Source organism: Taudactylus pleione, unplaced genomic scaffold (genome assembly GCF_031769625.1).
Source record: "Taudactylus pleione unplaced genomic scaffold, aTauple2 ptg000189l, whole genome shotgun sequence".
NCBI classification, from domain to species: Eukaryota; Metazoa; Chordata; class Amphibia; order Anura; family Myobatrachidae; genus Taudactylus; species Taudactylus pleione.
This window is the reverse complement of record NW_028284591.1, coordinates 12,065,274-12,082,571: the sequence shown is the minus strand read 5'-3', so window position 1 is coordinate 12,082,571 and position 17,298 is coordinate 12,065,274. Positions and strand designations below refer to the sequence as shown.

Here is a 17,298-nt window from a genome sequence, read left to right as displayed (position 1 = left end):
ACCCCAAGGAATCCTGTGGAACCCTATGGACTTCGTAGAAATAGAGATAACAAAGGTAAGTTCTTACCATATCTCATATTTTAATGCTAAATCCGGCGCATTCTCTACATTTTTGCATTACGTGACTTTTTGCTGTTACTTTTATTTGATCATGAATTGAAAATATGACTGATCACAAAGGTACATTTATAGCCAATTGTCTGAAATGTTTTAAGGAGAGTTTAGGAATTTTTTTTTATTTTCTGTCACGAGGGCGACCTCTTTACAAGTTTTAACCACTTTCTAGCTCAGTTCACACCCAGATCATTGAGCGAGTTGTATAACGTGTTCTGTCCTTTGTTTACATTTAGTGTTAGATCTTGTGTATAGATAGTCTCAGTGATGATCTTTAGCGCAGTAATATATTGACGTAGGGCCGCCTCTTGTCTTATATCTCTGCAGTGTGGACAAGTTCTGCGTGGAAGGTGTGACCTTACTTGGGGAACTGGTACAGGCCAAACATCTCCGGGCAGTGGTCCATATTCTGGATAAAGTCCTGCCCATGTTTTATCCGTGTCAGAGTTATCTGCTGAAGAATGAACTGTGAGTCTTCTATATCTTTCTCAATTCACATAGATCATCGCACTAACATAATCTTTTTTCTCCATCCGAGGTAGGGGACGCAGACCCCTAGGAAGCCGAGCACTGGTAAATTTGCCCACTACACTCCCTTCTATAGAGTAACTCTCTGCTCCCCTGTGACATTCCCAGCACAGAAGCTTGCTATGGGCCTTTGTGTATTTTACATTTTATTGTTTTTAATCTGTGTGAGCCTTAGCCATCCCCGGAGAGTAGTGTAGGATGGACATCGGAAAGGCCGGTATCAGATGGCTGCCGGGCTTTTTACATCAAATCACATGATGTGTTGGCTTATTGCCATCGCATCCAGACTAGGGATGTGCGCTGGACCATTTTTGCCGGATTTGGATTTGCCAAACCGTGGTGACTGGACTTGGATTTGGATTTTTTATAAAAATTGACAAAAAAAGCTAAAATCACATCATTTGTTTTTTGTTTTTTTTTCTTCCTAGAGTATTATTAACCTTAATAACATTAATTTCCAGTCAATTTAGACCACATCACAGCTCACAATATTGTTTTCACCATTATTGGCCACAGGCTGCAGTGCGCTGGCTGGTTACTAAGCGACAGAGCAGCGGCACAGACACCGCAGTATAAAGCACATCTATGACACATTTCCCACAGCAGTGGCAGAAATGAAAGGTAGTGCAAGATTGAATTGTCCTTGGGAAGTGGGGTACGGCCAGCAGAGTCACAGTACTTGTATACATAGTCGGCTACGGCCCAAGGAGTCACAGTGCACAATCTTATTCACATTACACCGCACATAGTGCCCCTGATTCACATTACAACATAAAGTAGTGTCTCTTATTTATGTTACCACACACAGTAGTGCCCCTTTTACACAATGCCCACAGTAGTGACCCTTTTACACAATGCCCACAGTAGTTACCCTTTTGCATAATGCCCAAAGTAGTGACCCTTATACACACAGTAGTAATGCCCACAGTAGTTTTGCCACTTATATAATGCCCACAGCAATAGTGTCCCTTACACAATGCCCCCATTAGTAGTATGCCCCCAGTAGTATGCACCTATTAGCAGTGCCCCCAGTAGTATGCCCCCATTTGTAGTATGCCCCCCAGTAGCCGTGCCCCCATTAGTAGTAGTGCCCCCAGTAGTGTGCCCCCCCACACACACACACAAAAATAAAAAAAACTTACCTGGATCCCCGCTCCTGCCGCTATGCGCTCTGCTCTGTCACCCGCTGAGGAGGGAGGCGGAAGACGGAGCTCATGAGTGAGCTCCATCCGGCTCCCTCCGTTCAACAGCCAATGAGAGTCTGTGTGACTCTCATTGGCTGCTATAACAAACACACAGCTGGCGCTGGCGGCTGTGTGTTTGTTTGTTTCTGTGTAGGGGAGACCGCTATCACTGCGTTCTGCCCTACACTAGTGGGGCCCTGACGTTGGATTCTTTCGCGAGAATCCGAAATCAGGACGCCGCCGTACGGCCTCGCAGGGGGATCCGAGTCAGGCGGGGACTCGGATCCGCAATGTTCGGATTCCACAGAATCCGAACCGCTAATCTCTAATCCCGACCATGCGGAGAGGCGGACGGATCTTCGCGCATGTGCACACGAGCAGTGCTGCAGACACCACGTCTGTGTGTCCACAGCGGAATACAAACAGTCAGCCATCGGATGGGCATCGGAAAGCAGCATCCGATGGCTTGCAACCACTGCAGACCCGCTATTCAATGGAAGAAGCATTTCAATGGGAATCGAGAATTTTGATGCTCGCTACAAAATTGGTTTCCAATGTCCATCCCTAGAGCATTGGTGGAGGTACAGTACAGGGGTGCTTTTTGCACCTTTTCCAATGGAGGAGAACATTTGCAAGTATTCTTCATCATCGATTACCGGTTGCAGCCCAGGGTCTTTATTCTCTCACTGTTAAGTAGAGTAATGGGGAGACAGTAAGTAAAACATGTTATTAAATGGCAGATCCTGATTTTATTCTGGTATTCAAAAATAGTTAAAAGAGATATCCGATATCTGGGACCCCAGTCGTTCAGGAGATTGAAACTCTGACTCACTGGCACCCCTCCCTCCGCACATATTCATATCTATACAGTACTGATATCTATACCCCCCATCCCCCGGAACAGTGATCAGTGTAACTGCTTCATTTGCAGGTTTTTGTCCTACATCCACCTCTTCCTGCAGCTGGACAGCGGAGTACCTCAGGGGATGACCATGCAAATGACACAGAGAGTTACCCAGCACCTGACCACTATAAATTATGGAGAAAATGTCAAACTTCTTACAAACATGATTCAGGTGAGGAAATGATCTGCACAGAGAGAATGTCGGTCTAGGTCGGGCATGTCAATCTCAAAATACCAACCGGGCCGAATATTCAAGATCTAAGAGTGCGTGGGCCGCAACTAAAAAAAAAAAAAGTCTTATATGCAAATTTGAAAGGTTTATTATCAATAAAAACCAATGCATTGCCCCCTGTAGTAGTGCCCCTTCTGCAATTCCCCCCTGTGTTAGAGCCCCTTATGCAATGACCCCTGAATTTGTGCCCATTATGCAATACCCTTATGCAGTGCCCTAGTAGTGTCCATTATGCAGTGCCCCCAGTAATGTCCCTATTACTGCCCCTTATGCAGAGCCCCCAGTAATGCCCATAATGCAGAGCCCCCAGTAATGCCCCTAATGCAGAGCCCCCAGAAATGTCCTTAGTAGTGCCCCTAATGCAGAGCCCCCAGTAATGCCCCTAATGCAGAGCCCCCAGAATTGTCCTTAGTAGTGCCCCTAATGCAGAGCCCCCAGTAATGCCCCTTATGCAGAGCCCCAGAAATGTCCTTAGTAGTGCCCCTTATGCAGAGCCCCCAGAAATGTCCTTAGTAGTGCCCCTTATGCAGAGCCCCCAGAAATGCCCCTTATGCAGAGCCCCCAGAAATGTCCTTAGTAGTGCCCCTTATACAGAGCCCCCAGTAATGCTCCTAATGCAGAGCCCCCAGTAATGCCCCTAATGCAGAGCCCCAGAAATGCCCCTAATACAGAGCCCCCAGAAATGTCCTTAGTAGTGCCCCCAGTAATGCCCCTTATGCAGAGCCCCCAGAAATGTCCTTAGTAGTGCCCCTTATGCAGAGCCCCCAGTAATGCCCCTTATGCAGAGCCCCCAGTAATGCCCCTTATGCAGAGCCTGTTATGTTGTCCCAGTATAGAACAGACCCCACTCACCTGTGCATTACTTGCCTTTCTTCACGATGGCCGTTGGCACCCATCCAGTCCGCGCCGTCATCACTCCCACAGACCCACGTAGATGCTGCCGCTGACTGGATCTAATTAGACCCAGAGCGGCAGGCGCAGGATCCTATCCTCGCGGGTGACGTCATGACGTCACCCGCCTCCTGCATTACTGGGAACGCTGGCCTCTGAAGCGATCAGAGGCTTCTGATCGCTTCAGAGACCAGCGCTGCCAGCTTTAAAATAAGTAAACACTGCCCGAACGTGTATGTGTTTGTTGATATGTGTGTGTGTGTGTGTGTGTGTGTGTGTGTATATATATGTATATATATATATATATATATATATATTATACACGTGCATTTATATGTGGGCCTCAGAAAATGTTTATTCAGGCAGCATGCTTTGACATGCCTGGTCTAGGGGATGAAATGCACAGGAAATGATTTGATACAGTGCCGGTGGGTGAAAGAATCAGAGATGTTGGTAACATAGGGTTGGAAATGTATAGTGGGGACCAGTAGAGGCTCCAGAGGTGGGGCTGCAGCGCAGTCCAAAATTCAAATAGGGGAGCCACACCAACTGCCACCCCAAACGCTGCCAAACATCGTTGGCCGGGACTCCCTGGCAGTTGGTGTGGCTTCCTTATATAAAATATGGACTACGCTGCAGCTCCACCTCTGAAACAGACACTGATGGGAGCAATGATTCAGAGGCTGGGGTAGTTCAAGGGATGGAATGCACAAGGATGGGATGGTTCAGAGGATGGTTTTTATGGGATGTCTTGATGTAGGGAATGGGATGATGCAGGGATGGAATGCCCAGGATAATGCAGTGGATGAAATGCACAGGGATGATGGGAAGTGTACATAAAACGGATAGGTGGAGGGAGGGAAGGAAGGAAGTGTACAGGAGATGGAATAATCCTGGATAGATCATGAGAGAGATCCAGGGCTGCACAGGGAAAGGGATGATATTGTGAAGGTCCTGTGTAGACTTAGGAGAACTGACCAGTGTTTTCCTGGCTTGTGTTATACAGGCTCATATTGCTGCCAGTACCAGTCCTAATGACGTGGGCCCATCAGCGGTGCTGGAGTTCTGGACGCAGGTCCTCATAAGCCAGCAGCTTTGGCACAGGGATAAGAGCAGCCTGCTCCTCATGGACCAGCTGTGCAAGACGGCGTTCCGATACGCGCAAGAGGACTGCATGCAGAAGCTGATCTACCAGCAGCACAAGGTAATGCGCGGTGTACAGCGAAGGGCCGCAGTCACCGCAGTACGCAGACCGCCCTCAGCATGTCACCTTTCCTCTTGCAGGATGCGCTGGGATATCACAGCGATCGCGGTATTCTCTCGTCCTTTGTCGGCTGGTTCGTGGCTGGCAATGTGACTCCCTCTTTCATCGATAACAACTACAACCCCTCCCAGGTACCGACAGTGTGTCTGTGTATGAGAAGTAGACCTGGATATATATTAGTGTTAAGAATAGCGTTTTGTTAATGTGCATCTACCAGTGCTCTCTAGTGCTGGGCCTGATCCTGCGTCGGACATTGGGCGCACTTTTTGCAACTCTTTATTGTTCTTCCAAAAAGCACAATCCGCCAACACTGTATTATAATTGGCTAAAACCCACCAGACATCGGGCCTGATCCAGGGGTTTACGCAATGTAGATATTTACGCAGATTAAGCAAATTTTTAGCCATTGCACACTAGCACCGGTTGGCTTGCGATTACGCCCGCACAGAAGATACTCTTGCGTAAGTGACAGGCAGTCAGCATTGGGCGAGGTGACGGGGGCTGGCTAAGGAAATGCAGGCGTGTCTGACTGTTTAAACGCAGTTTCATGGGCGTGCATAATTTAGCCATTGCGATCTCCTCAGCAGCATGAGCGCGCTCTGCGTGTCAGGAGAGCCGCAGCGTTTGAGGCCGTGCATGCTGCGTGGCTGCCTGACCTGCGTCGATGTTTACACTGTTGCACGTCGTCGGACAGATATGAGAAGGCAGCCGTGGGCATCCCTGTGCTCGACTAAGCTTTGGAAAACGTACAGTATTTTTGCATTTTGCGTTCTGTGCGATTGCATTAGCGTAAAATCTCTGAATTAGACCCATAGACCCCAGTAAATGGTAGGTAACAAAGCCATGTCCCAGGCACTTAGGCCCTCATTCAGACCTGCTCGCAAGCGCTATGCGCATTCAAGTGGGTCGATGGTGGGGCACTGCGCACACGCTGCGCGCAAGCCCCGGAGCGAGTGAAACATTCACTTGCTCCTCGGCTCCCTACAAACGGGGCGACTGTCGATGTTGATTGACAGCTTGCCCCGTTTTGTAGGCGTGCAGGAGGGGTGGCTGGACAAACGGACGCGTTCCTGAAGGAACGCCTGCCGTTTGTGGTCGGCCCTACTGACATCACTCGTGATGTCAGTAGTGAGCTTCCTGCTCTATTAGACCCGGAAGCTCACTGGGGCTTCCGGCAGACGAGACCCTACCACAAGGGTCTCATCGCAAGCCCGATGGTCGCGACCATCACCTGGCCGCTCGCAAATGCTGTGGGTGGTCACCCACAGCTTAGAGAGCGGCCAGTAGGCCGGCTTAAAAAAAAAAGCGGCCGCCCTCATTCAGAGCGAGCGCTCTCTTTTTGTGTACGGCTCTGAATGAGGTCCTTAGCCTTGTGTATTCAGCATGAAGATCTGACATCTCCGTCCTTAGCAAGCTGACCTTACCGCTGCTTCTATAGATGAAGCCTTCCTTACTCTCTCCTGTTACTCATCTCCCTCCCAGATCTGGTTCTCCTGGACTGTGCTGATGACCGAGTCACTGTTTGAAGAAGATTCTCAGCTCCGCCGTGTTGTGGAATATGAATTACTCAACAATTCGTCTATTAGTCCGGACCAAGCTCTGAAGGTATCTCCACATACTTCACAGTCTAGGCGGCCAGTGTTCTTACAGTCCGAGCAGGGATTCAGGGTCCACATTGACAAACTGATCTGATGGGAGTTTTCTATTAGAGGCTTCTGTATTAGGGTCGCTGAACTCTTATTTTGGGGTTTAAATGGAGCAAGTTTATGTCTTCTTGTATATTTGGTGAATATATGTTGTCTTCTATCTTTAGTGGACATTCTTGTATAATATCATAGAGAGGAGCTACCTTGTCTTATAGCTTAGAGAGGGGCTACCTTGTCTTGTATCTTAGAGAGGGGCTACCTTGTCTTGTATCTTAGAGAGGGGCTACCTTGTCTTGTATCTTAGAGAGGGGCTACCTTGTCTTGTAGCTTAGAGAGGGGCTACCTTGTCTTGTATCTTAGAGAGGTTCTATCTTGTCTTATGTTGTCTTCTATCTTTAGTGAACATTATTGTATAATATCTAAGAGAGGGGCTACCTTGTCTTGTAACTTAGAGAGGGCTACCTTGTCTTGTATCTTAGAGGGGGGCTACCTTGTCTTGTATCTTAGAGGGGGGCTACCTTGTCTTGTATCCTAGATAGTTTCTATCTTGTCTTATAGCTTAGAGGGGGGCTACCTTGTCTTATAGCTTAGAGGGGGGCTACCTTGTCTTATAGCTTAGAGAGGGGCTACCTTGTCTTGTATCTTAGAGGGGGGCTACCTTGTCTTGTATCTTAGAGAGGGCTACCTTGTCTTGTATCCTAGATAGTTTCTATCTTGTCTTATAGCTTAGAGGGGGGCTACCTTGTCTTGTATCTTAGAGGGGGGCTACCTTGTCTTGTATGTTAGAGAGGGCTACCTTGTCTTGTATCCCCGATAGTTTCTATCTTGTCTTATAGCTTAGAGGGGGCTACCTTGTCTTGTATCTTAGAGAGGGCTACCTTGTCTTGTATCTTAGAGAGGGCTACCTTGTCTTGTATCTTAGAGAGGGCTACCTTGTCTTGTATCCTAGATAGCTTCTATCTTGTCTTATAGCTTAGAGAGGTTCTGTCTTGTCTTATAGTTTGAGGAGCTGTCTTGTGTGTATCTTAGGTAAATCTATCTTTATTGGACACCCTTGTCTAGGGTATTAAATAATCCTTTTTTCCTTTTTAGGTGGCGCTGTTGCCTGGAATCTTAGGGTGTGTGTCCCTGGCTTGTATATCACAGTGATCTCTCTTGTCTTTGCAGAAAGCGCAGCAGCAGCTGAAGTTGCACATCGTGCCTTCTGTACAGAGATTAATGATCTACCGCTGGGCTCACCAAGCTATGGCCACTCCGGCAGATCACCCCCTGTTACCATTCTTTTGGCAGAAGTTCTTCCTCCTTTACCTCAACCGCCCAGGACCACAGTACGGGTAAGATGGCTCTGTAGACACCGATGTAATGTACGTCATCCGCAGGGATGTAATGATGCAACCACAAATTAATTAGGTAGACAATTTCATTTACCAAAATAGACTCTGTCTAATCCACCATTCATGTATCACATGGTGAGGACAGCGCCGTCTGTATTTACCATAAAGGGGTCGTCGGCCTCTTTATTTACTTATTATTAAAGAATCTGGTGGAAGTAACAAAGTAAAGTTTATGTTCTGTAGTTTTCTTCTTGCAGCTTCGTAATTCTCTGTGCGCTGAGATCTTACAGAATACAATGACTTACAGTAGGGGGAACACCTACGGTACCTTTCTCCACCTGCACGCTGAGCAGTAAATGTCCGCGCCATTTAGTTGATAATTGATTTAGATGTCTGCCGTATTTGCAGTTTACAAAAGGGCTTCCCTGAGAGTGAGGAAAGCTACATAGGAAACACAAGTACAATGGGGTATACTTATTAATCTATGCGGCCAGCCGCCAATAATGAGAGTTACTTATCGCCGCCAATCGCCTAAATGTATTATTACTGCGTCGCCAGGCCAGTGCTCCGATAGTAGCCTGTTCATGGGATCAATTAAAGGAAAGTGATCACTGACTCCTTTTTTGGCCAGCTGTGCATGCGCCGACGTCCAGCACCAGAGGGAAGGGATCCTACAGATCCCTCTCCCGAAAAACTCTGCGGAGGGTAGCCCACAGACTACAATGGGCTTTTGCCATCTAAAGATGGCGTTAGCTGTCGGGGCCGAGCTCCGGAATGGCGGCCACAGATGTTATCGGAAATGGAGGGACCGTGGCGGATGTGGGTATAATACAATGATAAAGTATTAGTTTCTACTTCAGGGTCCATAGGGCTCCACAGGGTGACCTTGGGGTATAGCTGGATCCTGGATCCTCGGGCACCACGGAGTTAAAGCTTTTAGCTGCTCCCAGGATGCACTTGGGTCCAACCTCCCCTATACCCCGCCCCCAAGCCACAGGCACCTCAGTTTTAGATGGTGCCCGGCCGGAGTCGGGTCACCCTGCGGGGTGGGCTGCAGGAGCAGCCCCCTAAAGCTTTTAATTTTTTATTGAACTTAGTTAAATTTATTTATTTTTTACTATAAGTTTTTTCTCTAGAGCAGCAGCGCTGGGCTGTCTGTACAGACGCCCACGCTGCCGCTCCTTCTCCCTGCTGGCGCCGCGACGCCAGCACTGAACTGGGGATCGCGGCGGGGGAAGCCAGAGTCTGTACTAGCCGGACTCTGGTTTCCCCCGGGACTGCTGCCGGAAGACGCCGGGGAGATCAGGTAAGCCGCGCACCGCTGATTAGCGGCGGTGCGCGGGTTCCTTTCAAATGCAGTCCCATGCCCCCGGTCTAGGGGACAGACCGGGGGCGCTAGCGGTGGCGGCGGGCCCCCCCTCCAGCGGAGGCATACCCCGCCAGACCACTAGACCACCAGGGTTAATATCGCGGCAAGCGGGATGCCGGCAACCCGGGGGTTAATATGCTAGCCAGGGGAGGAAGCCTTCCCTGTCTAGCGGCTCCTCCCCTCAGCTCAGCGCGCCTTTCAGCTCGGAGTCTGGCGTCGCTGAGCTGCAGATACTCGGCCACTCCTCCTCTGAGGTCTCCAGCGGCCATTTTCTCTGTGGCAGCGTGGATACTCTCAGGGAGCACGCGGACCGGTCCCCGTGTGTACCTCTCCCCTGCAGAAGGACAGTGTACACAGCGCTATAGCCCTCCCAGACACTGAATCTGGGAGGTTGATTGTAGTGGAAAGGTGCAGTGAGTATATCTTCCTGCATGGTATGTGACTTTTGCTAGTGCTGCCTGTCTGTGTCTTTTTTCTACTTACTGTCAGCCTGTACCTATCCCTTTCCTTCTCCTACAAGCCCTACAGGTGTGCGGGGGAAGGGTGTTTCTACTGACCTCACCTATATAGATCACGTATTTGTGAGGTCCGTCACATACAGTTGTGTGCTACACAGTACCATATTGTGGGCTGTTGTTCAGCACACTGGTGAGTGCGCACGTTTTCTTCCTAAGTCATGTCTGAGGAGGAGATTGAGCACTCCGGGGCTCCAGCATTGTTCTCCTGCAGGCGCTGTTCTGCAGGAGTGGATAGGGAGGATTTGTCACAGGACGGCCTGTGCGGACGGTGCCAGGCGGTCCCTGGTACGTCTAAACCTCCCATTTCGCAGGAGCCACCATGGGCGATGTTTTCCCAGGTGCTGGTGTCCATCGCGGACCGTCTGTCGGTCCCGACTGCCGCCCCTACTAGGGCGTTGCCCCAGCCTGCCATCCCCCATTCCCCGGGTGTCCCACAATTATTGCAGACTCCCCCGGGGTCTCAGCCTGTTGGTCCCTATGCGGGGTTGCCAATGTATATTCAGTCCACCCCTGTGGCACAGCCGGCTGTGGTGCCGTTTCAGGCTCCTGTGACAGCTCCTCCACCCTGGGTGGATGCGCTTTCCCACACTGTCCAAGATTTGGCGGCAGCATCTTCGGCTTTTCAGTCGATGTTGCGCAGTGACGCGCCCTCCAGGGCGTCTAAACGCTCAGTCATGGCACAGGCTGCGCATCTTTCGGATTCTGAGGGGTTCTCGGAAGATGGTGAGGTACAGGATGACTCAGCCTCAGATGCCTCAGTCCAGGAGGTAGACACTAAGTCTTCCATCAATGTGCGGGCTCTGGTTAAGGCGGTGCGGGCTATTCTTCTGATTGAGGATGAGGCACCCGCTCCCAAGTCAAGGTATCCTAGTTTTAAAAAAGCTAAGGTTACTTCTACAGCGTTCCCCTTGTCTGATCAGTTGACTGATCACATGGCGGTGGCCTGGCAGACGCCCAGTAAGCGTTTCCTGCCACAGAAACGCTTGGCGTCCAATTATCCATTCCCGGAAGCGCATTGTAAGAAATGGGAAACTCCGCCTGCAGTCGATTCCCATGTAACACGCCTCATCAGGAGTGCTACTTTGCCATTGCCGTCTATATCCTCGCTGAAGGATCCTACGGACAGGAAGGTGGAGACTTGTCTAAAGTCTATTTATTCTCTCTCAGGGGCTGTAGCCCGGCCGTCCATGGCCATCTCCTGGGTGGCCAAGGCCATTGAGGGGTAGGCCAACGCCTTGGAGGACACGTTTACGGATGAATCTCCGGACGTCCAGGGGGCGTTGTTAGGACAGATGAGAGATGCCGCCTCCTACATTGGAGAAGCATCTTTGGATGCTAGCCTGTTGACCTCTAGGGTTTCGGCGGCAGCAGTGTCTGCTCGTAGATCCTTGTGGTTGCGGTCTTGGAGAGCAGACGCGGATTCAAAGAAAGGCTTGGAGGCCTTACCTTTTAATGGGGAATTACTATTTGGTCCGGACCTGGACAAAATAGTAGATACCCTGGCAAAATCCAAGTCAGCCTTCCTCCCTTCAGCTACTACACCTGCTAAGGTCCGGAGCTCGGCGTTTCGTTCCTTTCGGGTTCAGGGCAAGGCAAAGGGTCAGTCCTTCCCGAGGCAGTCCGCACCCAAGACCGCCTCAAAGCCAAAGAAGCAAGCCTGGAGTGCTAGGCGCCCTTCTTCCAAGCCAGAAGATAAGCCTTCTGCGTGATGGGACGGGCCTCCCTCTGGGGGACCCCAGAGTGGGAGGCCGACTTCTTCAATTCGCCCAGTGCTGGCACAATACCACCACGGATGCCTGGGTGCGAGAAGTGGTCTCCCAGGGGTACGCCCTGTCTTTTCGGCACAGGCCGCCTTGCCAGTTTTTTTGCACAAGTCCTTCTCAGGACAAAACCAAGGCCTTGCAGGTTCAGGAAGCCATAGAGGCCTTGCTGACGGCGGGGGTCATTATACCCGTACCACAGTCTCAACGTGGGATGGGGTATTACTCTACGCTGTTTCTGGTGCAGAAACCCAATGGCTCTCATCGCCCCATCCTCAATTTGAAGTCCCTGAACAGGTTTCTCAGGGTTCCCAAATTCAGGATGGAAACTTTGCGTTCCATCATACTGGCGATGGAACCGGGGGATTATATGGTCTCCCTGGATATCCAGGACGCCTACCTCCATGTGCCTATAGCAACATCGCACCAACGGTTTCTGCGGTTTGCTATTCTCCACAACCACTACCAATTCAGGGCTCTACCCTTTGGTCTCTCCACGGCACCAAGGGTATTTACCAAGGTGATGGCGGTCATGGCGGCTCACCTTCGGAGCCAGGGGATACGGTTGCTACCGTATCTAGACGACCTCCTCTTGCTGGCAAGCTCCCCGGAGGTACTGATCCAGCATCTCCACCTGACGGTCGCTTGTCTACAGGCGCACGGCTGGTTGATCAACTGGAAGAAATCCTCCCTCATCCCATCACAACGGATGGTTCATTTGGGGGCCCTGCTGGACTCTCGTCAGCAACGGATTTTTCTGACTCCAGAGAAGGTCTCCTCCTTACAGCTGCGGATTCACAGTTGTCTGAGCAGTGGCAGAGTGTCGGTGCACTCAGCGATGAGAGTTTTGGGGTCCATGGTGTCGGCATTCGACATGGTGGAGTTTGCCCAGTTCCATTCCAGGCCCCTGCAGGGGCTGATTCTTTCAGAATGGAACGGATTGCCACACAGGATCCGCTCTCAGATGCTGGTGTTGTCCTCGGAGGTGCGTCTGTCCCTAGCCTGGTGGCTGCAGACAGCGCATCTCCTGGAGGGGCGCCCCTTTTGGATCCCGGAATGGGTTCTGCTCACGACAGATGCCAGTCTCCGGGGTTGGGGGGCGGTGACAGGCTCCTTGTCACTTCAGGGTCGTTGGTCGGCGGAGGAAGCGATTCTTCCCATCAACATCCTGGAACTGCGGGCAGTATACAGAGCCCTGCAGTCGTCCGGCACCGCTCTTCACGGAAGGGCCGTTCAGGTGCAGTCAGACAACGCCACCACGGTGGCGTACATCAATCACCAGGGAGGGACTCGCAGTCGAGCTGCGATGTCGGAGGTGTCCCGCGTCCTGGCTTGGGCGGAGCGCTATCTTCCAGCTCTCTCGGCAGTTTTCATCCCAGGAGTCCTCAATTGGGAGGCAGACTTCCTCAGCCGTTACGATGTGCATCCCGGGGAATGGTCGCTTCATCCAGAGGTATTCCAACTACTCGTGGACAAGTGGGGGCTGCCAGAGCTGGACCTGATGGCGTCCCGTTACAATCACAAGCTGCCTGTGTACGGGTCAAGGACAAGGGACGCAGGCGCAAGTCTGATAGACGCGCTGTCGGTGAAATGGCTGTTTCAACTGGCTTACTTGTTCCCTCCGATATCTCTGCTGCCTCGGGTCCTGCGCAAGTTCAAACAGGACGGAGGCACACTGATCCTGGTGGCCCCAGCGTGGCCCAGAAGGCCGTGGTACTCCGATCTGCGGAGCCTGTCCATCGACGCTCCGTACCTCCTACCTCAACGGCGGGACCTGTTGTCTCAGGGGCCCTGTCTTCACCCGGATCTGGGTCGACTATCTTTGACGGCGTGGCTCTTGAGACAGCCGTCCTGAGGTCTCGGGGCTTTTCTAGCTCCGTTATTACCACCATGCTGAGGGCGCGCAAGCCTGCTTCCGCGAGGATCTATCACAGAGTGTGGCACACTTACTTTCAGTGGTGCGAGGCCAGAAACTATGATCCCCAGGTGTTCCGAGTTTCGCGTATTCTGGCTTTCCTTCAGTCCGGTTTGGACTTAGGATTACGTCTTTCTTCACTGAAGGTACACGTGTCTGGTCTGTCGGTGTGGTTCCAGCGCAGGATCGCTGCTATGCCGGACGTACACACCTTTTTCCAGGGTGTTTTGAGAATCCAGCCTCCCTTTGTGCCACCTGTGGCCCCGTGGGATTTGGCGGTGGTTCTTAGGGCCTTACAGGGTCCTCCTTTTGAGCCCTTGGAGTCAGTGGAGCTCAAGTGGCTAACTTTTAAAACTGTTTTCCTCTTGGCAATTGCTTCTGCCAGGAGGGTTTCAGATTTGGGGGCGCTTTCTTGTCGTCCCCCTTTTCTGATTTTTCATCAGGACAGAGCGGTGCTTCGCACTCGTCCTGATTTCCTGCCTAAGGTGGTTTCCAGGTTCCACATTAATCAGGAAATTGTTGTACCAGCCTTTCAGTCACCTGATCTTTCGGCTGGGGAGACTTCCTTAGACGTTGTAAGGGCACTCCAGGTTTATGTGGACCGGACTAGTTCTGTGAGGAAGTCGGATTCTTTGTTTATCCTCTTTGGTTTTCACAAGAGGGGTTGGCCTGCCAACAAACAGACTGTAGCCCGTTGGCTTCGTTCTGTTATTATTGAGGCTTATATGCAGGAGGGTTTAGCTGTTCCAGCCTCTGTTAAGGCTCATTCCACTCGGCCCGTGGGCCCTTCTTGGGCTGCTAGCCGTGGCGCCTCTGCTGTTCAGCTCTGTAAGGCGGCCACCTGGTCTTCCATTCAGACCTTTTTGAGGTTCTATGCGTTTGACACCTTTGCCTCTCAGGATGCATCCTTTGGGCGCCGGGTTCTCCTATCAGCACAGGAGCGTCCCCGCCCTTAGTTGGACTGCTTTGGGACATCCCCAAGGTCACCCTGTGGACCCCTATGGACCCTGAAGTAGAAAACAAGAGATATGGTAAGAACTTACCTTTGTTATCTCTGTTTCTACGAAGTCCATAGGGTCCACAGGGCACCCGCCCTGACGCACCTGGCTTCATATGGGCTCTGTGACTGGTCACCGGTTTTCCGTCTCCCATTTCTGTGAGTATGGTTCTTGTGTGTTCCAGTCTTCCTTCTCTCTGTTTCGTCTCCTCCTCCAGCCTGGGCTGCTTACCAACTGAGGTGCCTGTGGCTCGGGGGCGGGGTATAGGGGAGGTTGGACCCAAGTGCATCCTGGGAGCAGCTAAAAGCTTTAACTCCGTGGTGCCCGAGGATCCAGGATCCAGCTATACCCCAAGGTCACCCTGTGGACCCTATGGACTTCGTAGAAACAGAGATAACAAAGGTAAGTTCTTACCATATCTCTTGTTATTTGTGGGTATTGGGAGGATATCCCGCTAAATGGGCTCCAGTGTCATGGTTTAGGAATATCATTAGAAGCTCTTTTATATAAGCTAATTTATCTTTAAGCTTAGCTGTGATATGCCGTCTAGATCATTAGGTTGTGTTTGTTCTGTGCCCAGGTTGCCAGTCGATGGCTGTATCGGGAAGAGGTTCTTCAGCAGCTCGGCCCACACTCACCTGCTGAAACAGATGAAGCGTCGTCTGATGGAAGTAGCAGATTTCCACCACTCAGCCAGCAAAGCCATGAGAATCCTGCTCCCCATGGACGGGTCCCCGGTCTTCTCCGACTCGGGGGGCAGCTCACACGAGAGTATAACTTCCCCGGATCTGCACAAAGAGCTGGTCAAGTAAGGACCCCGAGCTGATGTATTGATGGTAACTTCCCGTTCCCTTAGAGTGGTGACCACAGAGCAGCTGAACCAAAGCTCAGGACTCGTGCCCTTCAGTGTGCGACTACCCTAGCTCGGTGCCTGCAGTGTCTGCCTAGCTCGGTGCCTGCAGTGTCTGCCTAGCTGAGTGCCTGCAGTGTCTGCCTAGCTCGGTGCCTGCAGTGTCTGCCTAGCTGGGTGCCTGCAGTGTCTGCCTAGCTGGGTGCCTGCAGTGTCTGCCTAGCTGGGTGCCTGCAGTGTCTGCCTAGCTGGGTGCCTGCAGTGTCTGCCTAGCTGGGTGCCTGCAGTGTCTGCCTAGCTGGGTGCCTGCAGTGTCTGCCTAGCTGGGTGCCTGCAGTGTCTGCCTAGCTGGGTGCCTGCAGTGTCTGCCTAGCTGGGTGCCTGCAGTGTCTGCCTAGCTGGGTGCCTGCAGTGTCTGCCTAGCTGGGTGCCTGCAGTGTCTGCCTAGCTGGGTGCCTGCAGTGTCTGCCTAGCTGGGTGCCTGCAGTGTCTGCCTAGGTGCCTGCAGTGTCTGCCTAGCTGGGTGCCTGCAGTGTCTGCCTAGCTCGGTGCCTGCAGTGTCTGCCTAGCTTCTTTGCTGTTCTTTGCTGTGTTGTGGGGTTTTCAAATCGCATCAAAGATCCCCATTTGGGGCGCCATGCGACTTATTCATCAACCGTGCATCTTAATCTCCTACTTTATACCAATACATTGGCCACAAAAGCATCCTATATTTAACCACAACCTCCTGCTTCTTACTCCTGCCCCCTGCACCTCACCACAGCCTCCTATATTTCACCACAAGCCCCTGCATCTCACCACAACCTCCTGCTTCTTGCTACTGCCCCCTGCATCTCACCACAGCCTCCTGCTTCTTACTCCTGCCCCCTGCACCTCACCACAGCCTCCTATATTTCACCACAAGCCCCTGCATCTCACCACAACCTCCTGCTTCTTACTACTGCCCCCTGCATCTCACCACAACCTCCTGCTTCTTACTCCTGCCCCCGACATCTCACCACAGCCTCCTGCTTCTTACTCCTGCCCCTGACATCTCACCACAACCTCCTGCTTCTTACTCCTGCCCCTGACATCTCACCACAACCTCCTGCTTCTTACTCCTGCCCCCGACATCTCACCACAACCTCCTGCTTCTTACTCCTGCCCCCGACATCTCACCACAGCCTCCTGCTTCTTACTCCTGCCCCCGACATCTCACCACAGCCTCCTGCTTCTTACTCCTGCCCCCGACATCTCACCACAGCCTCCTATATTTCACCACAGGCCCCTGCTTCTCACTCCTGTCACCACAACTCCACCTGTTGCTGCCCTCCAGCTTGCTGCGGCCCAGTCACTGGGATGTGTTGGGAAGGGCAGGAGATTTGCCTTAAGCATTATCAGCAGCATGTCCCCGGGGCTGGGGCACCTGTGCAACCTCCATGCGCACCACTCCCCGGCTGCTGAATATGGCGATGAGCAATGTCTTCTTTGCATAATGTACCCTGTAGTTCCTGGGTTTCCTGTTGAGCTTCTTCGCCATGGTTCCCCTGTCCGTGAAACACCACAGTCTTCCATCGGAGATGTCTTCTGTCCACCGAGGGTGTGGCTGAGCGGGAACATCACACTGGAGAGGGAGCACTTCATGGTGGAGGAGTGGTGGCCGGAGTTCGCCTACAGGTTCAGCGTAGGGATGGACATCGGAATCTCATGGTTACTGTTATTACCAGTTGATGGTGGCGGTCTGATGTTTGCCACCATCGAATTGTTTTTATAATTTCCTGATAGCTATGCCTCCCCTGGCTCCTTGCTGGC

General features: G+C 51.7%; 1 protein-coding gene across 1 annotated transcript in view; it reads left to right on the top strand.

Moving 5' to 3' along the window:
- EPG5 (ectopic P-granules 5 autophagy tethering factor) overlaps nucleotides 1-17,298 on the top strand; it is a 132,079-nt gene that overhangs the window by 54,672 nt on the left and 60,109 nt on the right. The window contains exons 17-23 of the mRNA XM_088476515.1: nucleotides 442-582; nucleotides 2,758-2,902; nucleotides 4,860-5,057; nucleotides 5,138-5,248; nucleotides 6,600-6,722; nucleotides 7,931-8,097; nucleotides 15,238-15,465. Coding sequence (XP_088332641.1) covers nucleotides 442-582; nucleotides 2,758-2,902; nucleotides 4,860-5,057; nucleotides 5,138-5,248; nucleotides 6,600-6,722; nucleotides 7,931-8,097; nucleotides 15,238-15,465 — 1,113 coding nt within the window. The remainder of the gene's footprint in view (nucleotides 1-441; nucleotides 583-2,757; nucleotides 2,903-4,859; nucleotides 5,058-5,137; nucleotides 5,249-6,599; nucleotides 6,723-7,930; nucleotides 8,098-15,237; nucleotides 15,466-17,298) is intronic.